This window comes from Hyla sarda, chromosome 12 (genome assembly GCF_029499605.1).
Source record: "Hyla sarda isolate aHylSar1 chromosome 12, aHylSar1.hap1, whole genome shotgun sequence".
Lineage (NCBI taxonomy): Eukaryota > Metazoa > Chordata > Amphibia > Anura > Hylidae > Hyla > Hyla sarda.
Genome location: NC_079200.1, coordinates 24,062,085 through 24,085,453, shown reverse-complemented (window position 1 = coordinate 24,085,453; position 23,369 = coordinate 24,062,085). Strand labels below are relative to the sequence as shown.

General features: G+C 44.5%; 1 protein-coding gene across 3 annotated transcripts in view; it reads right to left on the bottom strand.

Moving 5' to 3' along the window:
- Positions 1-1,864: 1,864 nt before the first annotated feature.
- Positions 1,865-23,369, bottom strand: part of SMARCE1 (SWI/SNF related, matrix associated, actin dependent regulator of chromatin, subfamily e, member 1) — a 37,205-nt gene continuing 15,700 nt past the window's right edge. Inside the window, exons 4-11 of one of the 3 annotated variants that reach the window (XM_056549014.1) lie at positions 18,677-18,781; positions 16,114-16,194; positions 15,849-15,980; positions 12,445-12,616; positions 9,149-9,321; positions 5,477-5,578; positions 3,805-4,054; positions 1,865-2,609 (exon numbers count right to left, since the gene is read on the bottom strand). In XM_056549014.1, the coding sequence (XP_056404989.1) occupies positions 2,386-2,609; positions 3,805-4,054; positions 5,477-5,578; positions 9,149-9,321; positions 12,445-12,616; positions 15,849-15,980; positions 16,114-16,194; positions 18,677-18,781 (1,239 nt within the window). In that variant the 3' untranslated portion in view covers positions 1,865-2,385. The remainder of the gene's footprint in view (positions 2,610-3,804; positions 4,055-5,476; positions 5,579-9,148; positions 9,322-12,444; positions 12,617-15,848; positions 15,981-16,113; positions 16,195-18,676; positions 18,782-23,369) is intronic. The other 2 variants (XM_056549016.1, XM_056549017.1) reach the window with 2 other exon arrangements.

The following is a 23,369-nucleotide window of genomic DNA, read 5'->3' as shown; positions in this document are numbered from 1 at the left end:
TGGACAGTTCCTGACACGGACAGAGGTGTCAGCAGAAAGCACTGTGGACAAGACAAAAAAGAAATTCAAAAAGAAAATAATTTCCTCTGTAGTATACAGCAGCTGATAAGTACTGGAAGGGCAAAGATTTTTTTTAATAGAAGCAATTTACAAATCTAAAATAAAAATGAGGCGAGAAAAGGGAGAACACACTAAAGGCAGACTTCACCTGGACTGGAATGCGGCTTGGTCCCGGTACCTAACTGTGTGTCTCCTGCGGGGTGCTCACACACAAGCATGAAGTATCAACGACAATGAATAAAGAAATACGTAGGTGCACTCACCGCTCGGCGGAGACAGCTGCGTGACTGGGTCCGGTTTACGGGGAGCCTCTGAGGCCAAAAGAAGCACTCACGCACCCACTCACTCACTCACTCGCGAAACTGCCGGCATAGCCTCCGAGCGCAACACTTCCTGTGCCGATGCGGAGGTCCAGCTTCCCCGTAAACCGGCCCCCGTCACACAGCTGTCTCCGCTGAGCGGTAAGTGCACCTATGTATTTCTTTATTCATTAATTTACAACTCTGTTTAACTTTCTTGCACAAGTTCATTTAAAAATAAAAATAATAATTTTAATAAAAAACGTTTTCCACCGGAGAACCCCTTTAAGTAGCACTTTACAGATTTTTCACCATTCCTAGCATACTGCAGCTCTTCAGCAGTTGTGGAACTCCTGCTAGCCTTTAGCTGTCTGGGAATGTAGGTTTGCAACAGCTGGAGACACCCTGGTTGGAAATACCCCTTTTAGGGTAAGGTCACACGCAACGAGTTAATATGCTGCGGATCTGGATGACTGACCCTACAGCGTGCCTTCAGCGGTGTCTGCCTGCTGGTAGTGGCAATCCGCCACTACGAGTTGGCACACAGCAATCTGCGCAGACATCGCGAACACTTGCAGACGCGGCCGCTCCCCCTGTTCAGAGCTTGGCGATGTGCGCGGCGACTCTCAGAATACTGTCTGCTCCAAGCCTAGATAGGGTGGGCTTCAGTAGGAACGCCGGCTAAGCCGGCGTTCCTACTGAAGCCCATCCTATCTACACTTGCACCTGAGCCGGAGGGCAGCGGACATCTCTTATGTTGTGGGTACGCAACACTTCAGGGGGAGTGGCTTTCATGCGATTTCCTTATTTTTATTAGTATTTTTTAAATTACACTATGGAGCGCCCTCACTCGTTTTTTGATCTGCTCCTAGCGGAAGACGGCCACTACGAGCAGGCACAGCTGGAGGCACACTGTAACTGTAACCTCTATAAGATGAGGTAATGACAACAACCCCCACCATTAACCGTAATCTTAAAGGGGTACTCCACTGGAAAACATTTTCTTTTAAATCAACTGGTGCCAGAAAGTTTAACAGATTTGTAAATTCCTTCTATTAAAAAAAAAAAAAAAATATCTCAATCCTTCCAGCACTTATCAGCTGCTGTATAATACACAAGAAGTGCTTTTCTTTTTGAATTTCCTTTCTGCCTGACACCTCTGTCCACGTCAGGAACTGTCCAGAGTAAGAGAGGTTTGCTCCTACTCTGGACAGTTCCTGACATGGACAGAGATGTCAGCAGAGAGCACTTGTGGACAGGCAGAAAGGAAATTCAAAAAGAAAAAGAACTTCCTGGCTATTATACAGCAGCTGATAAGTACCGGAAGGATTGAGATTTTTTTTAATAGGAGTAATTTACAAATCTGTTTAACTTTCTGGCACCAGTTGACTTAAAAGAAAAATGTTTTCCAGTGGAGTACCCCTTTAATTCCCAAAGTCAATTGGTCACTGGAGCAGCAAATACTTTTCAAATGTCACAGTACAAGAAGAAAAAGCATGCATACAAAGTATTCAATTCATCTTTATTTCATTTGCATTTGATAAAAAAAAAATTCAATAAAAAATATCAATTCATACACTAGGTTTTCTAACACAATTATGCCGAGAATTGTGTTTAGGCCACATTAGCTACAAAGTTGCAGCGTGGTGGAGGGAGCATTAAAATCCGAATTTAGGGTGAAGAATTAAAAACCGCAGGACTTGGGACGCCGCTGCAGTACAAGCACTGATGCTAGCCAAAATTCATCATGAAGATCCCACTATCTGGGTACAGTACCCCAAGGACAGACTTCAGTCCGCAAGCTAAAAATGCTACTCGACAACGTTTTTATGGCGCAGATGACCACCACCACCACCACCATCACCATACCAATATGGCCATAGCAGACAAATACTCCATAAAAATATATATGTCAAGAAGCAAAAAAAGTGTAGTGGGATTATAATTTAGGAATGATTTGAGACATCGTTCCTGACCAACCCTTGGGTGACAATAAAATAAAACACAAACTCTTAGCACGGGGAGATCAATCCTTCTGGTCCGTCTCTTCTGGTACTTGATCTGTAGTGGTTTCCTCCACTGTTCCGCTGTTGCTCTCAGACCCAGTGTTGCTGTCAGTTGTTCCCTCGTCCAGGGTGCTATCCACCGCTTCTTGCCCGCTCTCCTTGTCCTCTGGGGTAGAAGTCCCCTCCTCTCCATTTTGCTGGCTCTCGCTGGTCTCCTCTGGTGGCGGCAAAGAAGGGGTGTCCTCTGGAAATGAAAGCGGCACGTCTACATTACTCGGATAGTAAACCGGTAAGGCTATTTTTTAATCATACAAGTCGTCCTTTTGCCATGGGCAAGGAATGGACGCCCAAGGAGACCTGTGTTGGAATTTCGGTGCAAGGTTTTATCAAGAGTAGGTGAGAATGTTTTCCCTGGCAGCAGCAGCGCTCTTATGGTTTACTGCCAGTAGCAAAGCATGAGACATGCCAAGATTTCTACAGAGCCGTCTATCGGTGCTTAAAGGGGTACTCCTCCCCTAGAAATCTTAGTAGGGGGGAGAAGAGGTCTGATCTCGGCTGTGGCACCCCAGACATCCAAACTTCATTCCATGCTGGATGACTGGCGATGTGGGGGCGGAGGCTTGTGATATCACGGCCACACCCCCTCCGAATGCTTAAAGCCGACGCCGGGAGCTTGTGACGTCATAGCCCCGCCCCTCATGCCGTCACGCCCCCTCAGATAGACTTGCATTGAGGGAGCAGGGTGTGACGTCATGTGGGGCGGGGCTATAACGTCACGAGCTCCCGGCGCCGGCTCTAAGCGTTCGGAACATTTTGTTACAAATGTTGAGCAGCGGAGTAACCCTTTGAAGGGGTACTCCCGTGGAAAACTTTTTATTTTTTTAATCAACTGGTGCCAGAAAGTTAAACAGATTTGTAAATCACTTCTATTAAAAAATCTTAATCCTTCCAGTACTTTTTAGGGGCTGTTTACTAAAATCCAGAGAAATCCAAAAAAGAAATGCATTTCCTCTGATGTCATGATCACAGTGCTCTCTGCTGTCCATTTTAGGAACTGTCCAGAGCAGGAGAAAATCCCCATAGCAAACATATGCTGCTCTGGACAGTTCCTAAAATGAACAGCAGAGGTCAGCAGAGAGCACTGTGGTCATGACATCAGAGGAAATGCATTTCTTTGTTGGATTTCTCTTTAGTATACAGCTTCTAAAAAGTACTGGAAGGATTAAGATTCTTTTAACAGAAGTGATTTACAAATCCGTTTAACTTTCTGGCACCAGTTGATTTAAAAAAAAAAAAATTAGTTTTCCCACGGGAGTACCCCTTTAAACATCTCTGGTACATAAAACTGCAAGTAGAATGCATCTAGGCAAATATTACAAAATGACCAGGAAACGTTACAGCAAAAAAAATTAAATGTGAAATCCCATAAGAGCACATACCTGTCTCCATTGCCACCTCCTCCTCTCCATTCTTCTCTTCAGTCTTCACCACTTCCTGCTCCTCCTCAGCTGCGGTAGCGGCCGCTGCTGCCGCGGCGGCCGCTGCAGCAGCTGCGGCATTCTGATTGCGTTCAGCTTGTTCTGCCGCTTCTTTCTCTCGCTCTTCCTGACGTTTGCGAGCCTGTTCTTCTGCTTGAGCTATTTCTGCTGCGATCTTATCCATGTCAACCTCCACTTTCAGGCTGCACAGCTGTGAAAAGCAAATAGGAGTAAAAGACAAAAGTCACATAACAGGAGATTCTTCCATGCAGAGGAAAGAGAGATGACCGGATCATGTGACCGGCCGCATACACTGGAGGTTGGGTAGAAGTTGACCCTGCACTTATTACAAATACCATGTGCAATTCACCGTTCAGCTCCGCTCGGGGAGCTCTGTTTGCAGACTCTGTTTAAAATGTGGGATCTGATCAGAGAAAAAAAAAAATTATTACTGCAAGTAGAAATTTTTCTCTGCTTAGATCCTACAAATAAATGGACACTAGAATGAAAACCTAATGCAGCTCACTTAAAGGGGTACCCCGGTGGAAAACAATTTTATTTATTTATTTATTTTAAATCAACTGGAGCCAGAAAGTTAAAAACAGATTTGTAAATTACTTCTATAAAAAAAAAAGCTTAATACTTATAAGCTGCTGTATGCTCCAGAGGAAGTTGTTTATTTCTTTTAGCTCTCTGCTGACACCTCTGTCCATGTCAGGAACTGTCCAGAGTAGGAGCAAATCCCCATAGTGAACATTCTCCTGCTCCGGACAGTTCCCGACACTGTGGCCAGACTGGAAAGAACTACACAACTTCCTCTGGAGCATACAGCAGTTGATAAGTACTGGAAGGATTAAGATTTTTAAAAAGTAGTAATTTACAAAATCTAAACAAAATGAAGAAGGAAATGAAGGGGAGAGCACTCCTACTATAAGCACAGCTTCAATAAAAAGATACGTCTGCGGGGCTGTATGTGGATCCAGTGAAGCAAATGACACCTGCGGAGTGCACGCAATACAGTAGTAACAACCAAACAAAAGAACGATCGCATGCACTCACCGCTTAAACTGTGTAGGCGTCCAGAGGTCCGGGATCACAGGGAAGCATAGAAGGAATCATAGAAGCATAGAGGCCTCTGAGCTCTTTGGCGATTCCTTCTATGCTTCCCCGTGATCCCTGACCTCTGGACGCCTAGCGGTGAGTGCATGCCATCGTTCTTTTGTTTGGAATTTACAAAATCTGTTTAAACTTTCTGGCACTAGTTGATTTAAAAAAAAAAAAAAAAATAATTATTATTTTCCACCGGGGTAACCCTTAAAAGTCAATGGGACCGGTCAGGATCTGTTGTGCAACTGACCCATTCAGCTCAGTTTTGTGGCCCCGAGTCTGTGAGCTCCCAGAACGCTAAAGTGCACTTGGCCTTTGTTGTACTTATAAACTATTGATCCATAATTAGGTGAGAGGGGACTATGTCTGATTCCGCTGAACTTTGTCAAACGCTGTATTTACTAGGTTTGATCCTATCAACGTCTGGTTGTCACCTGCTAACCAGTGCTAGATGGGAGTAATGAGTCTATACAAGATTATGGTGATCCAGTGCAGTCACCCGCCAGAGCACCCAAGGAATACTTACCCGTTTAAGCTCATTGTTGAAGGCTTCGGTACTTTCTAAAAACTTTCTTTTCTTTTCCTGGTGACGATCTTCAATTTGTAACAGCTCGGCCTCCAGTTTGCGCTGATGAGAAAACACGGACATGTAAGGAAACTATAGGCACCTCTAATTCTTGTGTTACAGAACCCACTACATACAAGCCTCACACCCAAAAGACATTGCACACTTGAACCTTCACAAAGTAATGCCACAGATGAACCCTAGTGTAAAACTGTTTTGCTGGGGCCATACAATCCCCCTGTAATATAATCCTCCAAAGCATCTCCAGAGAGTTAAACAAATTTGTATATTACTTCTATTAAAATAAATCTTAACTCTTCCAGTACTTATCAGCTGCTGAAGTTGAGTTCTTTTCTGTCTGACAGGAGTGCTCTCTGCTGACACCTGTCTGACTGTCCCAGGAACTGTCCAGAGCAGGAGGTGTCAACAGAGAGCAATGTGGTCAGACACAAAACAACAACTCAACTTCAGCAGCTGATAAGTACTGGAAGGATTAAGATTTTTTAATAGAAGTAATTTACAAATATGGTTCACTTTCTGGAGCCAGTTGATATGAAGTTTTTCACCGGAATACCCCTTTAAGCAAAAGATTAGATTATAGTCATCACCTAAAGCCATGTAAAACAAATACCGGATTTATCGGCGTATAACACGCACTTTTAAAACTTAAATTTAAGGCAAAAAGCCTGCCTACGTGTTATACGCCGATAAATCGTCTGGTCACTGATTTAAAGCTGCCGCAGCAGCGGCTGCTTGTTAAGTATTAGCAGCACGGCCGCTTTAAATCAGTGACCAGCGGCGTCTCCTCCCCGCTTTGGAAAAAGGTCACTTGTTTTCTCCTGCACTATCCACAGGTACTGGGGGATAGTGCGGGAGACGCTGATTAAAATGAGCCCTACCTTGTCCGGATCTGCCCTACCTTTTAATCAGCATCTCCCGCACTATCCACCAGTACCTGTGGATAGTGCGGGAGAAAACGAGTTTCACTTTTCATTTCCCTACCTCCCCCCTCCCTCACCATTCCCCCTTTTACCCCGCTTTTCATAGTTTTGTTTATTTTCCTTACCTGGCTGCACTTCGGCAGGTCAGGTCAGGCGGGGGGGTCTTGCGGGCTGCGGTCAGTGAAGCAGATGAGTTACGTCCTCTGCCGGCTTCTCTGTGCGGCATCACTGACGTCACTTTTCATTTCCTGTAGTCGCCGCCGAAAAGTGACATCCCTGCTGCCGCGCAGAGAAGCCGAGAGAGGACGTTACTCATCTGCTTCACTGACCGCAGCCCGCAAGACAGCCGAAGCGCAGCCAGGTAAGGAAAGGGGAAGAATAGCATATTACAGTGGTCTTCAACCTGCAGACCTCCAGATGTTGCAAAACTACAACTCTCAGCATGCCTGGACAGCAGTTGGCTGTCAGGGGCATGCTGGGAGTTGTAGTTGTGCAACATCTGGAGGTCCGCAGGTTGAAGACCACTGGTAGGAGGAACATGATGGTGGGATGATGAGACAGGTTTTGGGGGGGGGGGGGGGTTGATGAAACAGGTTGGGGGGGGATGATGAGACAGGTTGGGGGGGGGATGATGAGACAGGTTGGGGGGGGGGGATGATGAGACAGGGGGAAATGATGGTGGGGGAGGCACTAAATGCTTAATGTCTGTATGGTTAGTGGTGGTCTATGACGGGGAAATGATGAGACATGGGAGGTGGTGATGAGAGGGGTAAATGTGGCACAGGGACTGAAAAGGGAAGGGATGATGTGGCACTGGAGGGGACAGGACCAAACTGAGGTGCAGAAGAAAACGAATTTGGGGGGGATGATGTTGCATTTAGTCCAAGTCATTTATTTAACATCTTATTTTTTTTACTTAAATTTCACTGTTAAAATGGGGGTGCGTGTTATACGCCGATAAATACGGTACCTCTAAGCTTATTTTTTAAAAAAAAGTGGCGCTTTAAATCCAACCAACTCAGAAAGAATGTGTTATGTCCTTACACTGATGTCAAGAGTTATGGCCCCATTATAGTAAATCAGGCATTAGGGGACACACCCCATTCACCACACCTACGAACTGGGGTGAGGTTAGTTTCTATCCAATCTCAGCGTGTTTATTCACGCTTCCATACAAAGAGAGGGATACAACTTTGAGACAGACAGGAAGCCATAACTCATAAGGGAACTAAGGTTTTAAGCAGCAGCTTTTAGTATTTTAATCTCCGTAGTTTTTTTTCCAAGCAAAACATCATTAAAGATTGGTACAGAGCCATGAAAAATGTAAAAAGGGATTTTTAGAGAATCTTGCACTCAATGCAAAGCAGTTAAAGGGGTTATGTGCTGGAAAAAGAAGATATGATCTATGAAATCTGTGCTCAATTGCTAAGGGCTGCCTAAGTGATCCCTAAGCAATCACAGAGAAGATGCAGAGGACACAGGACGGCCTCAGGCTTCTCTAGCAACCAATAACCCCCCCCCCCCCCCCCAAAAAAAAAAAATTACATCGCAGGGCTATGGGACCACTAGACACCAGGGAATAGCGGCATTAAGTGTTAAAATGCCTTGATCTGTATAGATAACGGTATTTAACCAGTTAAATGACGGACCTCGGCGCGATCGCCGAAGTCCATCATTACTGGCAGATGTCATCCCTGTCATGTCCGCCCACCCGACCCATGACCTACATGTAGGTCATGGATCGGGAAGGGGCTAAAGTCTTTGCTCCTTATTACACTGTATAATTCCTTATAAAAAAAAGTCGTGTACAGTGGTCCCTCAAGTTACAATATTAATTGGTTCCAGGACGACCATTGTATGTTGAAACCATTGTATGTTGAAACCAGAACTCTATGGAAACCTGGTAATTGGTTCTAAAGGCACCAAAATGTCATCCAAATATAGGAGAAAGTGAGGATTAAAGAAAAATAAGTAGATAACTAATATAGATAAAGCAAATCCTTACATATAAAAGTAAGAAAGATCTGTTGGGAGCTGTAATCACTGTCTATGTCAGTGTTTCACAAGCAGGGAGCCTCCAGCTGTTGCAAAACTACAACTCCCAGCATGCCCGGACAGCCAAAGGCTGTCCGGGCATGCTGGGAGTTGTAGTTTAGCAACAGCTGGGGGCACCCTGCTTGGGAAACACTGGTCTATGTAGAGGACAGGAGCTTCTTCGGGGTCCTGTACAGTACACAGTGTCCTAAAAAAGTAACGGAGTCGCCTTCACCTGGTGTCCAAAGAAGCAGCTAACCCTGGTACAGGTAAAGTGTACAGAACATGTAATACCTCCCTGTACTGTAGAGGGCGCTACCAGACACCAGTCAGTGCATACACTGCAGGAATACAGGGGTTTACCAGTGAATACCCATTTTGTTTGGTCGGTTCTTCCAGCCATTGACACGTTTCACAGATCTGGACTGTCCGTACATTGTATGTTGAGTCTGGTTTCAACTTACGATGGTCCAGAAAAGACCATTGTATGTTGAAACTATTGTATGTTGAGGCCATTGTAAGTTGAGGGATCACTGTACAGGGAAGATATCAAGATGCATAAACCAGAAATAGGAATCTGTAAAAATCAACCCTTTGCTGCAAACGGCTCTAGAATCGAACCAGATTTGATGTAAGAGTCACTAAGCCCAATACTGACCTGATGAACCATGAGGGACTGGACTTGTCTTTTTAGGACCTGCATTCTGGCAGTGGTGACCACAGACCTCACATCTGGGACCACGCTCTCGCTCAAAATCTCACTGATCAAACGGTGATTCCTCTGGAAACGGGCTGCCGCTGTGTGCTTCATGGAAAAACCGTCATCATAGTCTACAAGACGGAGAGAACATATGAAGGGGTTAACTCAAGTTTATTTGACTAGTGATGCGACAACCAACTCAATGGCATCTACTACGATGTTTCCTAAAACCCTTACGAGGAGAACTAACAAAAGCATTTATGTGGATTAAAGAAGTACGGCAGTGTTAGACACTTAGGGGAGATCTATCAAAACCTGTCCAGACGAAAAGTTGCTGAGTAGCCCATAGCAACCAATCAGATCGCTGCTTTCATTTTTCTAATGGCCTGTAAAAAATAATAGAAGCAATCTGATTGGTTGCTATAGGCAACTCAGCAACATTTTCTCTGGAAAGGTTTTGATATCTCCCCCATAGCCCCTATCTGCAGGATAGGGGCTATGTGTCTGATCACGATGGGGGTCCGACCGCTGGGACCCCCGCAATCTCCCATACGGGGACCCGACACTGCCGTGATCTGCGCTGTTAATGAGCGTGTTGTCAACCTCACTGAGGTCGAGGACACGCCCCCTCCATGTATCTCTATGGGAGAGGCGAGGGGGTGCACGAATGCTGCATATCAGCCTCTCCCATAGAGATACATGAAGGGGACGTGTCGAACGTGGCAGGGCCAGGGCCCCGTACAGGAGATTGAAGAGGGTCCCAGCGTTCAGACCCCTGCGGTCAGACACTTATTTCCTATCCTCCGGATAGGGGATAAGTGTCTAATACTGCAGATCTCCTTAAACTTTGAATTGTATACAGAGATCTAAATCAAATGCAAGTAATCTCACAGGTGCATTGGTGTTTGAAGCCTTAAACAACTCTGCATGATGTACTCAAGACATAGGCATGTATGCTTTATTCCTTTACAGCACTAGGGGGAGCTGGACTACCTGGGAGAAAACCATCCGTAGAGTTTATGACATTGATAAAGACTCTCACCATCAGACCCTTAGATGTGACCATAAGATTGCTAGAATTGCTTTGTACAGAACACGGTGATGAACAGAAAGAGTGCGACTGCATTAAAAAGGGTGGGGAATAAATTGCAAATTAAATTTACTTTGCAGGATCTAACCGGGAGAAAAAAAAACATGTGCAAGCGGTAATTTTTCTGTCCCGTCTAATCCTGCTAAATAAATGGAAAACACAGAAGAAACATTCAGCGCCCATTGAGGTCAGTGAGATCTCTTAGGATCCGTTGGTGTCCACTGTACAACAATTTGCTTCTGTTTTCAGGCCCCAAACTGAGTACCGACACAAATGTGAACCTAGACGTCCACTTTCCCTTATTAATACCGTATTCAAACCCAGTAAAATGTTCTCAAAAGTCGGGGGTTGTATTTTACGCCGGGTGCTGCAGTCGGCCGGGACGCCCGGGGTATGGATTATACATACCCCGGGCGTCTCGGCCGAGATTAATTTTCCCTGTCATATTCCGGACATCCCTGTGTCCCGAAAGATCTTTTCGGGACACAAGATGTCCTGGTTACCATCCTGCGGCCCCGCGTTAACTTAAAAAATGCAGGGGCCGCCTATAGGCCATAGCAGTAGATTGTGACCCCGGACTGGAGGAGCGATGGTCGGAACACTGAAATGGGGCAGTACACAGACATACAGTCTCTAGCCATACACTGTATATGGCTGAAGGCTGTATGTCTGTGGGGGGGGGGGGGGGGGGGGAACTGCAACCTAATGTGGGGGGGCAGAATACAACCTAATGGGGGGGGGGGGGGAAACTATGCTGCCAACCTAATGTGGGGGTGGGGGGGAAACTATGCTGCCAACCTAATGTGGTGGTGGGGGGGGGGGAACTATGCTGCCAACCTAATGTGGGGGGGGGGGGGGGGGGGGAAACTATGCTGCCAACCTAATGTGGGGGGGGGGGGAAACTATGCTGCCAACCTAATGTGGGGGGAACTATGCTGCCAACCTAATGTGGGGGGGGGGAACTATGCTGCCAACCTAATGTGGGGCGAACTATGCAGCCAACCTAATGTAGGGGGAACTATGCTCCCAACCTAATGTGCAAGCGATGGTCGGAATACTGAAGTGGGGGCAGTACACAGACATACAGGGGGGGGGGGGGGGGGGACTACAACCTAATGTGGGGGGGGGGGAACTATGCTGCCAACCTAATGTAGGGGGGGGGGGGAACTATGCTGCCAACCTAATGTAGGGGGGGGGGGGAACTATGCTGCCAACCTAATGTAGGGGGGGGGGGGGGGAACTATGCTGCCAACCTAATGTAGGGGGGGGGGAACTATGCTGCCAACCTAATGTAGGGGGGAACTATGCTGCCAACCTAATGTAGGGGGGAACTATGCTGCCAACCTAATGTAGGGGGGAACTATGCTGCCAACCTAATGTAGGGGGGAACTATGCTGCCAACCTAATGTAGGGGGGAACTATGCTGCCAACCTAATGTAGGGGGGAACTATGCTGCCAACCTAATGTAGGGGGGAACTATGCTGCCAACCTAATGTAGGGGGAACAATGGTAAGGTACTGTACATCACGGTAGAGGGTAGTCTTATACAGCGAGAATATACCAAACTCTATATTTTAACTGTAAAAGTTGGGGGTAGTCTTATACACCGGAAGAGACTATTTTTTCTGTACAATTTTTATTTTTATAAAGAAGTCTTGGTACTCTCAATCTGATAAGCCACCCAAGGGTACATCCATGGAATTGAAAAGACATTACGTACACATAAATATGAGTGCTGTTGCAGCCAGGTGCGCAGGTTCTTAAAAACCACATTCGGAAAAATGAAAGAGTCTTAAAATGTTTTTGCAACAAATCTGCCCTGTGTGAACATAAGGTGAGATTTATCAAGACCTGTGCAGAGGAAAAATTGCCCATAGCAACCAATCAGATCGCTTCTTTCATTTTAAATGAAATAAGCGATCTGATTGGTTGCTATGGGCAACTTTTCATAAATGTCCCTCATAATGTACACCAGTGGACTCAAACTGTGGCCCTCCAGATGTTGCAAAACTTCAACTCCCAGCATGCCCGGACAGCCAACGGCTGTCCGGGCATGCTGGGAGTTGAAGTTTTGCAACATCTGGAGGGCCACAGTTTGAGAACACTGACTTACACTAAAGTCAACTACAACTTCTATATGCCTTGGGATGTATTGTCAACTTACCGTCAGGATCCTCCGCAGGCTGGATGCTCATGTACGGCTCTCCCTTGTCGAGGCGGGACTGGCGCTGGCGGCTTTCTTCTTCCAGGGCTGCTTCAGCTCTGCTTTTGGCATTGATGTAAGCGAGATAAGCAGGCGAGTTGTGGTAGGTTTTCATAGATTCATTGTACTCAATCTGCAGGAGGAGCACACCAGCAAACCACAATTACAATCACGTACAACTAGACATCCATTAACAATGCGACCAACGTATTCGGAAAATGACCTCCGCCTTACAGGACCGCTCATTCTTAGTCTAAAGACACTTAAATGAATTGTCCTAGGACTCAGGATCCGTGCTCACAAAGAAAAAAAAAAAAAAACATTAGCCGTCTATTCTCTTCATGGCCTGGCCCGTTTTCTATATTTAAAACCCATCATAAAATTTCCGCTAATACGAAACCATTGTTTGGAGATCCATCTGGTTAGTTCTAAAGAGTCCTATAGGATTAGGGGGGGGGGGGGAAAGAATACATTTTTTATTTTTTTTTGCCTTAGAACAGCGACCCTCTTCTCCGCCATTTCTGATCTTCCCTCTGCTGTAGACTTGCATTGACTAACGTGCATGAGCAGGTACCGTATATACTCGAGTATATACGGTAGATAAAAGCAAAATGCCAAGACACATTGTAGGAGATTTGTGAAGCTTTTTTTAGTTGTCTTTGTTCTATATTTGTCACAAGCTGTGTTTTTGCACAACATTTGTGCAACTTTTTGCAAAGTATTTTTTATTTATTTATTTTTTGCTCAAAGTTTTCCTCAAAATTTTGCCAGAGTAGTCACAATGCCCTTAATTACCCCATCAGCCCAGACCGGGCTTACAAAAATGACTGTTTAACCCCTTGCTGCAGAACACCGGGTATACCGGGAGCTGAGCTCGCATCATACCCGCATGGTTCCGGCTGCTGTCAGCAGCCAGGACCCGTGGCTAATGCCGGACATCGCCGTTCCGGCAGATGCCCGGCATTAACTCTTTAGACGTGGCGATCAAAGTTGATCGCCGCGTCTAAAAGTGAAAGTAAAAGCATCCCGGCAGCTCAGTCGGGCTGATCGGGACATGTCTAGATGGGCTAGGACGCAGCAGGAGGGTGCCTTACCTGCCTCCTGTGCGTCCGAACGGCGATTGATTGCTGCAAGCCTGAAATCCATGCTTGAGCAATCAACCGCCGATAACAGTGATCAATGCAAAGCTATGGCTTTAAGAAAGCACTGTGCTCGTGATGTCAGCAGAGAGCTCTGTGTTCCAAAAAGAAAAGAATTTCCTCTGTACTATTCAGTAGCTAATAAGTACTGGAAGGATTAAGATTTTTTAATATAAGTAATTTACAAATCTGTTTAACTTTCTGGCACCAGCTGATTTAAAAAAAAAGTTTTCCACCGGAATACCCCTTTAACCCCTTAACGACACAGGACTTAAATGTAAGTCCTGGTGATGTGGTACTTAAACGCACCAGGACGTACATTTACGTCCTGAGCATAACCGCAGGCATCGGAGCGATGCCGGCATCATGCGCGGCAGGGCCCGGCTGTGGATCGCAGCCAGGGACCCGCCGACTGTAATGATGGACACCCTCGATCCCGCGGATGTCCGCCATTAACCCCTCAGATGCCGTGATCAATACAGATCACGGCATCTGCAGCATCGCGGTCACTTAACAGGATGATCGGATCGCCCGCAGAGCTGCCGCGGCGATCCGATCATCCTGAACGGCAGACGGAGGTCCCCTCACCGGTCTCCGCTGCCTTCCGGGAGTCTTCTGCTCTGATCTGCCTTCCCGCAGACCAGAGCAGAAGATGACTGATAACCCTGATCAGTGCTGTGTCCTATACATAGCACTGAACAGGATTAGCAATCAAATGGTTTCTATAAATAGTCTCCTATGGGGACTATAAGAGTGTAAAAATAAAAAATAAAAGTAAAAAAAAATATGTGAAAAATCCCCTCCCCCAATAAAAACGGAAATTGTCCCATTTTCCCTATTTTACCCCAAAAAAGTGTAAAAAATTTTTATATACATATTTGGTATCGCCGCGTGCGTAAATATCCGAACTATTAAAATAAAATGTAAATGATCCTGTACGGTGAACGGTGTGAACATTAAAAAAAAAAGTCCAAAATAGCTGCTTTTTTATAACATTTTATTGCAAAAAAATTAATAAAAAATGTAGTAAAAGTTTTGCATAAGCAAATATGGTATTAATAAAAAGTACAGATCACAGCGCAAAAAATTAGCCCTCATACCGCCGCTTATACGGAAAAATGAAAAAGTTATAGGTCTTCAAAATAGGGGGATTTTAAACGTACTAATTTGGTTAAAAAGTTTGCGATTTTTTTTAAGCGCAACAGTAATAGAAAAGTGTGTAACCATGGGTATCATTTTAAATCGTATTGACTCAGAGAATAAATAACACGTAATTTTTACCATAAATTGTACGGCGTGAAAACAAAACCTTCCAAATTTTGCTAAATTGCAGCTTTCTTTTTAATTTCCCCACACAAATAGTATTTTTTTGGTTGCGCCATACATTTTATGGTAAAGTGAGTGTCATTACAACGGACAACTGGTCGCGCAAAAAACAAGCCCTCATACTAGTCTGTGGATGAAAACATAAAAAAGAGTTATGATTTTTTGAAGGGGAGGAGGAAAAAACGAAAAACGTAAAAATAAAATTTTCTTAGTCCTTAAGGTCCAAATGGGCTGAGTCCTTAAGGTGTTAATGCCTTAAAGGGGTACTCCGCTGCTCAGCGTTTAGAACAAACTGTTCCGAACGCTGGAGCCGTTGCCGAGAGCTAGTGATCTCATAGCCCCGCCCCCTCATGACGTCACACCCCAACCCCCCAATGCAAGTCTATGGGAGGGGGCTCCCAGCTCCAGTGTTCGGAACAGTTTTCCAAACTTTAAGATCCATCTTGTCTACACACAACTATTGTTAGGTTGGGTACAACTATTAATAGTTGTACCCAACCTAACAATAGTTAAAGGGGTACTCTGGTGGAAAACTTATTTATTTTTATTTTTTTTGTTCCAGACGCTGAGCAGCGGAGTACCCCTTTAAAATTATAAAATTATAAGTACCCCTTATAAAATAAAGTTACATTCGTCTGCAGGTTATGCGTTCTGTCCTATTCACTTTTATGGAGCCGACACGACCCACAGACAGATGTTTTGCTATAGTTCTCTAATCCTGAACAACCTCTCCAGCCTACAGGAATCTAGCAGTGATTTTGGAAGGACCCAGTGAACAGCAGAGTCAACCCTCACCTCTCAGAAGAAACAGCAGATGAAGCCTTCAGGGGCCCCTGAGGCTCTAATGAGATTTTTTTTTGAGGGATATTTTTCAGTTTTCTAAACACTAATTCCTCGTACCTTTTCAGCTTCATATTCGTTCAAGTACTCTTGCTTCTCCTCATCGGTTAGGTCACGCCACATCCCACCAATGATCTTCCCAATCTCCCACAACTTAAGGTCAGGGTTGGAAGCCTTCACTTGGTCCCAGACCTATTCAGAAATATTAAAGGTGGCGGAGAGGATTTGTCTTTTAGGAGGTCTAGACTTATGGGAATAAATAAGGCTTTTGTGGAAGCTACATAGAAATAAGCTGCACCTCCCAGAACCCAGATCCATCACTTACCTTCCTGCTGTATCTCATGTAAGGCATGAGGGGCTTATCTGGAGGCTTCGGGGGCTTTGGGATCGTGATCCCAGATGAAGCCTGAAACAGAATAGAAAATAATCAAGTTTAGGGCCCTGCAGAGTTCATTGCATGTTACTGACTAAAGCATGCATGTCACTAACACTCAACACAAAAAGGGGTCACTTGTGACACTGGGTAACATGCACATTTATTTCTGTTTTTCATAGGAAAAGAGGCAGTGATGTGATTATTTCAAAGATGTACTCCTCTGGGAAACTTTTTTTTTTTTAAAGGGTACCTCGCATCAAAAAAACTTTTGATATATTATAGATTAATGTATGCAGAATAACTTTACAATTGCATGTTATTAAAAAATATGCTTCTTTCTATTTAATTTTCCACTTTGAAGAAATGACCACTAGGGGTCTCCCTACCAGTCCTGGCAGCAAGCATTTCAGACTCATGCTGGAGTCCTAAACACTACGAGCTGCCAGTCTGCTTTGTTCACAAAGGAGAACACTCAGAGCTGCCAGCCTGCTTTGTTCACAGCCTGTTTGGCTGTGAACAAAGCAGGCTGGCAGCTCTGAGTGTTTAGGACTCCAGCATGAGCCAGAAATGCTTGCTGACAGGACTGATCGGGAAAAATACAATAGAAAGAAGCCTATTTTTCATTAACATGCTATTGGAAAGTTATTCAACATTCATTAATCTAAAATATATCAAAAGTTTATTTGATGAGAGGTACCCTTTAAATCAACTGGTGGCAGAAAGTTATTTTTTTTATAAAAATCGCTTTTATTTAAAAATCTTAATCCTTCCAGTACGTATGAGCTGCTGTCTGCTCCAAAGGAAGTTCTTTTCTTTTTGAATTTCTGTTCAGTCTGACCACAGTGCTCTCTGCTGACACCTCTGTCCGTGTCAGGAACTGCCCAGAGCAGGATAGGTTTGCTATGGAGATTTTCTCCTGCTCTGGACAGTTCCTAACATGGACAGAGGTGTCAGCAGAGAGCACTGTGGTCAGACTGAAAGGAAATTCAAAAAGAACTTCCTCTATAGTAAAAAGCTGCTGATAAGTATTGGAAGGATTAAGATTTTTTTTAATAGAAGTAATTTACAAATCTGTTTAACTATTTGTCATCAGTTGAATTAAAAAAATAAAAATAAAAATGTTTTCCACCGGAGTACCCCTTTAACCTTATAGTGCCAAAATATGCTGAATAAAAGCCATAAGGAAAAGGCCAAACTAGACAAAAATGTAAGTATATGGGTTGTCCGACAGAGGACAATGCAGCTTCTGCAGAGTCACTGAGCTGAGATTTTTGTCTAAGGGTGGTCCCACATAGAACTTCAGCCTATTTTTAAGATCTGGTCTGGAGAGACGCAGTTGCCAAGGTAACCAACAACAGATAGCAAGTTCTGTGCACGAGTCCATTCCTAATAGGAAACATGCATGGAACTTGCCAAGCCTTGTCCACTGTATTTCCCAGCAGGGAATATATTTCTCCATGCCAACCTGAAGAATAGGCAGACGTTTAACTTTACAGGTACCCTTAAAAGGGGAACTCCGGTGGAAAACATTTATTTTTTTTTTTTAAATAAACTGTTGGCAGAAAGTTTAACAGATTTGTAAATTACTTCTATTCAAAAATCTTTAACTTTCCAGCCCTTTTTAGCAGCTGTATACTACAGAGGAAATTATTTTCTTTTTGAATTTCTTTGTCTTGTCCACGGTGCTCTCTGCTGACACCTGATGCCCGTATCAGGAACTGTCCAGAGCAGCATAGGTTTGCTATGGGGATTTTCTCCTGCTCTGGACAGTTCCTGATACGGGCATCAGGTGTCAGCAGAGAGCACTGTGGACAAGACAATAAAGAAATTCAAAAAGAAAATAAATTTCCTCTGTAGCATACAGCTGCTAGAAAGTACTGGAAGGTTAAAGATGTTTTAATAGAAGTCATTTACAAATCTGTTTGACTTTCTGGGACCAGTTGATTTAAAAAAATAAAATAAAAAAATATATAAATAAATAAATAAATAATATTATATTATAATATATATAAAATTATATTATATAATATATATATATAAATAATAATATAATATAATATATATATATATATATATATAAATTATATTAATTATATATATGTATGTATGTATGTATGTATGTATGTGTTTTCCACCGGAGTACCTGTTTAAAAGGGAAAATGGATAGGTGCTGTCCTTATGAGACAACCTCTTTATTTCTATGGGATTTATCCCAATTGTCACATATGTTGCAAAATGTGACTGCAAAAAATGGGCACTCTATAAGCACAAGCCTTACCGCACACTAGTAACACAATCTGTGTTTTTTTGGGTCAGCAGCCGGAATTCTTTTCGGAGTCCCACTTAGTGGTAACAATGCCTCTCGTCCCATGCCAGTTAACCAGTCAGTGCCTCTACCAGACTGCAAGGTTAACTCAGCTTTAGGACAAAAAGGTCATCATACTCCTCCACGCCAACCCAACGTCCGACTGTGCTGCAAGGCCTCAGGTCACACATAGTTACAATCTCCTACCGTTACCCTGCTGTTGCTGCCTGGGTTCCCTCCCAGCCTGTAGTTGTTGTAGGCAAGATGACTGTATGGATTGTATCCCACAAACCCTGGTGTGCTGGGCATTTGCTGATGGAAACAAATGAGACAAAAACACGAATGAGAAATGAGTTCAAACAAAGGAACAAAAAAAATAAAAAAAATATAGAAAAATTATAAAAAAAATAAATAAAAATAAATAAAAAAAAGTCACAAAATGAATATGATTTGCATATGGCATGTAAAGGAAGCTGTGGAACATATCTATCACTGTATTAAAGGGGTACTCCGGAGGAAAACACTTTTTTATTATTTATTTTTATATATTTTTTTTTAAATCAACTGGTACCAGAAAGTTAGAGAGATTTGTAAATTACTTCTATTTAAAAAAAAAATAATAATCTTAATCCTTCCAGTACTTATCAGCTGCTGTATACTCCAGAGAAAGTTGTGTAGTTCCTTTCGGTCTGACCACAGTGCTCTCTGCTGACACCTCTGTCCAGGTCAGGAACTGTCCAGAGCAGGAGAAAATCCCCATAGCAAACCTATGCTGCTCTGGACAGTTCCTAAAATGGACAGAGGTGTCAGGAGAGCGCACTGTGGTCAGACAGAAAGGAAATATTTAAAAAAAAGAAAAATTTTACTTCCTGTGGAGTATGCAGCAGCTAATAAGTACTGGAAGGATAAAGATTTTTTTTAATAGATGTAATTTACAAATCTGCTTAACTTTTTTTGGCACCAGTTGAATAGAAAAAAAAAAAAAAAAAAAAAAAAATGTTAATAAAATATTTTCCACCAGAGTACCCCTTTAAATACATGAAAAGCTTGTGGGAAAAAAATAGTGCATCTCATTCGCTCTATAGAAGACAAATTGGAATTACTTTCTAAAGACTTGTGAGAATAAGTGTTCTTTGTGCGTCTTCCGGTAAGTCAGTGTTTCCCAACCAGGGTGCCTCCAGCTGTTGCAAAACTACAACTCCCAGCATGCCCGGACAGCCTTCGGCTGTCCGAGCATGCTGGAAGTTGTAGTTTTGCAACAGCTGGAGGCACCCTGGTTGGGAAACACTTCTGTAAGTAGTTTATTAGCATAAGGAGGGAAGGGAAAGTGGTTGCCAGACACCCCCCTGGGGAACAAATGATCCGGCTTATTAACATGTGTCCCATCACTTTCTCCAGAAAGCGAATGTCGAGGGACAGCCTGGTGTTGCTTTCCACGACGGAGTTAAGTCTAAGGGTACAGATGGCTGACTGCAGATCTCCAAGTAGATTTGGGTAGTCGAGGGGTCTATTTTACATAATTTAAAGGGTACCTTTCATCAAAAAAACTTTTGATATATTATAGATTAATGTATGCAGAATAACTTTCCAATAGCATGTTATTAAAAAATATGCTTCTTTCTATTTAATTTTCCACTTTGAAAAAAATGACCACTAGGGGTCTCCCTACCAGTCCTCCTTTATAGATTTCAGACTCATGCAGGAGTCCTAAATCTCAGACTGCAGCCGGGACACAGACAAGCACAGCAGTGCTCCCTGGCAGTGAGCAATGCTGAGTTTGTGTTCTGGCTGCAGTCTGAGATTTAGGACTCCTGCATGAGTCTGAAATCTATAAAGAAGGACTGGTAGGGAGACCCCTAGTGGTCATTTTTTTCAAAGTGGAAAATTAAATAGAAAGAAGCATATTTTTTAATAACATGCAATTGGAAAGCTATTCTGCATACATTAATCTATAATATATCAAAAGTTTTTTTTTTGATGAAAGGTACCCTTTAAAGGGAAACCATCATCAGATTTTACCCTATATAAACACTTGAGGATAAAGATTTTACCCTATATAACGCTTTGCCAAGTGTTATATAGGGTAAAATCTTTATCCTCACCATCCCCGGGGGACACTCCTGCCTGTGAGGATGGAGAGGATATGAACTTATAAACTACTTCCCGCCGGCCCACAAGTAGTCCCCTGGGCGGAGAGCTCCTCTTACCTAGTCCCGTTACTTCGGCCGGCAGCGACGCCCCTCGGCTTTATTGACAGGCCGCGTCATCACTCTGCTCACTGAACAGACGGAGCAGAGCGATGACGCGACCTGTCAATGAAGCCGAGGGTGAGTCGCTGCCGGCCGAAGTAACGGTACCAGGTAAGAGGAGCTCTCCGCTCAGGGGACTACTTGCGGGGTCGGCGAGGACTAGTTTATAAGTTCATATCCTCTCCATCCCCGCAGGCAGGAGCGTCCCCCGGGGACGGTGAGGATAAGGAGATTCTTTTTGTACTCGCTGTAAAAATCTCTCTCGCAGCCTTACTGATGGGTATATGCTCTTGCCACTAGGAGGCGCTGACACTAGGAAAAAAAATTGGCTCCTCCCTGGCAGGATATACCCGCCCCCTGGAAGTGAGGTAATCAGTTTTGTCACAAAGCAGTAGGAGAAGCCAACAAAGACATAAGACCGAAGGACCCCGTAAAAGAATCCCAGAAAATAGGCCCAGAAAAAATCATCCGGACAAAAAAAATAAAATAAATATGGGTGGGTGCGGTGTCCCCCAATGAAGGCTACGAGAAAGATTTTACAGTAAGTACAAAAAAAAACAAAAAAAAAAAATAAAATCTCCTTTTCTTGGTCGCTCTTCAATGGTGGACACCTTACTGATTACCTCACTTCCAGTGGGCAGGTATATCCTGCCAGGGAGGAGCCGACTTTTTTTTTCCCCAAGTGTCAGCGCCTCCTAGTGGCAAGAGCATATACCCATCAGTAAGGTGTCCCCCCAAAGAAGAGCGAACGAGAAAAATATTTTACCCTATATACCGCATTTTTCGCCGAATAAGACGCACTTTTTCTTCCCCAAAACTGGGGGGAAAAAGTCGGTGCGTCTTATACGGCGAATACACACCTATCACGGCGGTCCCTGTGGCCATCAACGGCCGGGACCCGCGGCTAATACAGGACATCACCGATCGCGGTGATGCCCTGTATTAACCCTTCAGACGCAGCGATCTAAGCTGACCGCCGCGTCTGAAGGGAAAGTGACACTAACCGGCTGTTCGGGACCGCCGCGATTTCACCGCGGCGGTCCCGGACAGCCCGACTAAATAGCCGGGTTAGTGCTTACAGGACACCGGGAGGGACCTTACCTGCCTCCTCGGTGTCTTCTCCGTTCAGGGATCCCCTGTACGGCCGGCGCTCTCCTTCCTCGTCATCACGTCGTCGCGTACGTGCGTCGGCGTGCGTAACGACGTGATGGCGGCGACGGAGAGCGAGGATACCCGGCCGGCAGCAGAGACGTTCCGGAGCGACGGGGACGCGGCGACAGTGATGGAGCAACTTCCAGGGCAGCGGTGATGGGTCCGGAGCGGCGGGGACACGTGAGTATTACCTCCTATACAATGGTCTTCAATCTGCAGACCTCCAGATGTTGCAAAACTACAACTCCCAGCATGCCTGGACAGCCGTTGGCTGTCCGGGCATGCTGGGAGTTGTAGTTTTGCAACATCTGGAGGTCCGCAGGTTGAAGACCACTATTGGGTTCAAAATCTAAATTTTTTTAGATTTTGCACCTATAAATTGGGTGCGTCTTATACGCCGGTGCGTCCTATAGGGCGAAAATTACGGTAACACTTTGCCAAGCGTTATATATAGGGTAAAATCTGATGATTGGTTCCCTTTAAGCTGGTATTTCATCTGTAGGGAGAGCTGTACCAAAATTGGCAATTTAATGCAGATTTGCCTTTCCCTGCAGCAAATCCATCGTGTGTGTCTTTCACCTTAGACGGTTTACCTTCACGTTGACATTTGTTAAAATTTATAGCCAGTCTTGTAAATGCTTTAGGATTTCACATAAGGACACTAAAAGTATCAATTAGATTTCGGCCATTCTACCCATGAGTCCGAGGAGACGAAATGGGGCTAAGGAACTGCTGCTTGTACAAAGTAATCCTTAAAAGGGGTACTCCGGCCCCAAGACATCTTATCCCCTATACGTCACACGGAAGCGGAGTCGTGACATCACGATACTCCGTCCCCGTGGTCGGGAGGCATAAAGCAGAGCCTCCAGCGCTTCCTGCAGTGCTTACAGGGATAAGATGTCTTGGGGCCGGAGTACCCCTTTAATTCTGGCAATCCTGTCCCTTTTATGCATTTTACTGTTGGGTTCTTAAAGGGGTACTCCGCACATGTAGACATCTTATCCCCTATCTGCTGGGGACCCCCGGGATCTCTGCTGTTGCACCCTCCTGTACGGCTTCCACCTCACATCGGCAACGCTGGAGGCTTCGGATCCCGACCACAATGGCGGACGAGCGTAACGTCACGACTCCGCCCCCTCAATGCAAGTCTATGGGAAGGGGCGTGATGTCCCACGGGGCGGAGTCGTGGTGCAACAGCAGGGAGGGTGCAACAGCAGAGATCCCGGGGGTCCCCAGCAGTGGGACCCCGGCGATCTGACATCTTATCCCCTATCCTTTGGAAAGGGGATTAGATGTCTAGGGGTGCGGAGTACACCCTTAAAATGTATGACTGGCAAGTAATACCGCATCTTCTCAGCAGATTCTAAAAGCCAGACATGACAGTCAATTGACTCTGTTAACGGGGTACTTCGGTGGAAAACATTTTATTTTTATTTTTTTTTAAATCAACTGATGCCAGAAAGCTAAATAGATTTATAAATTACTCCTATTTAAAAATC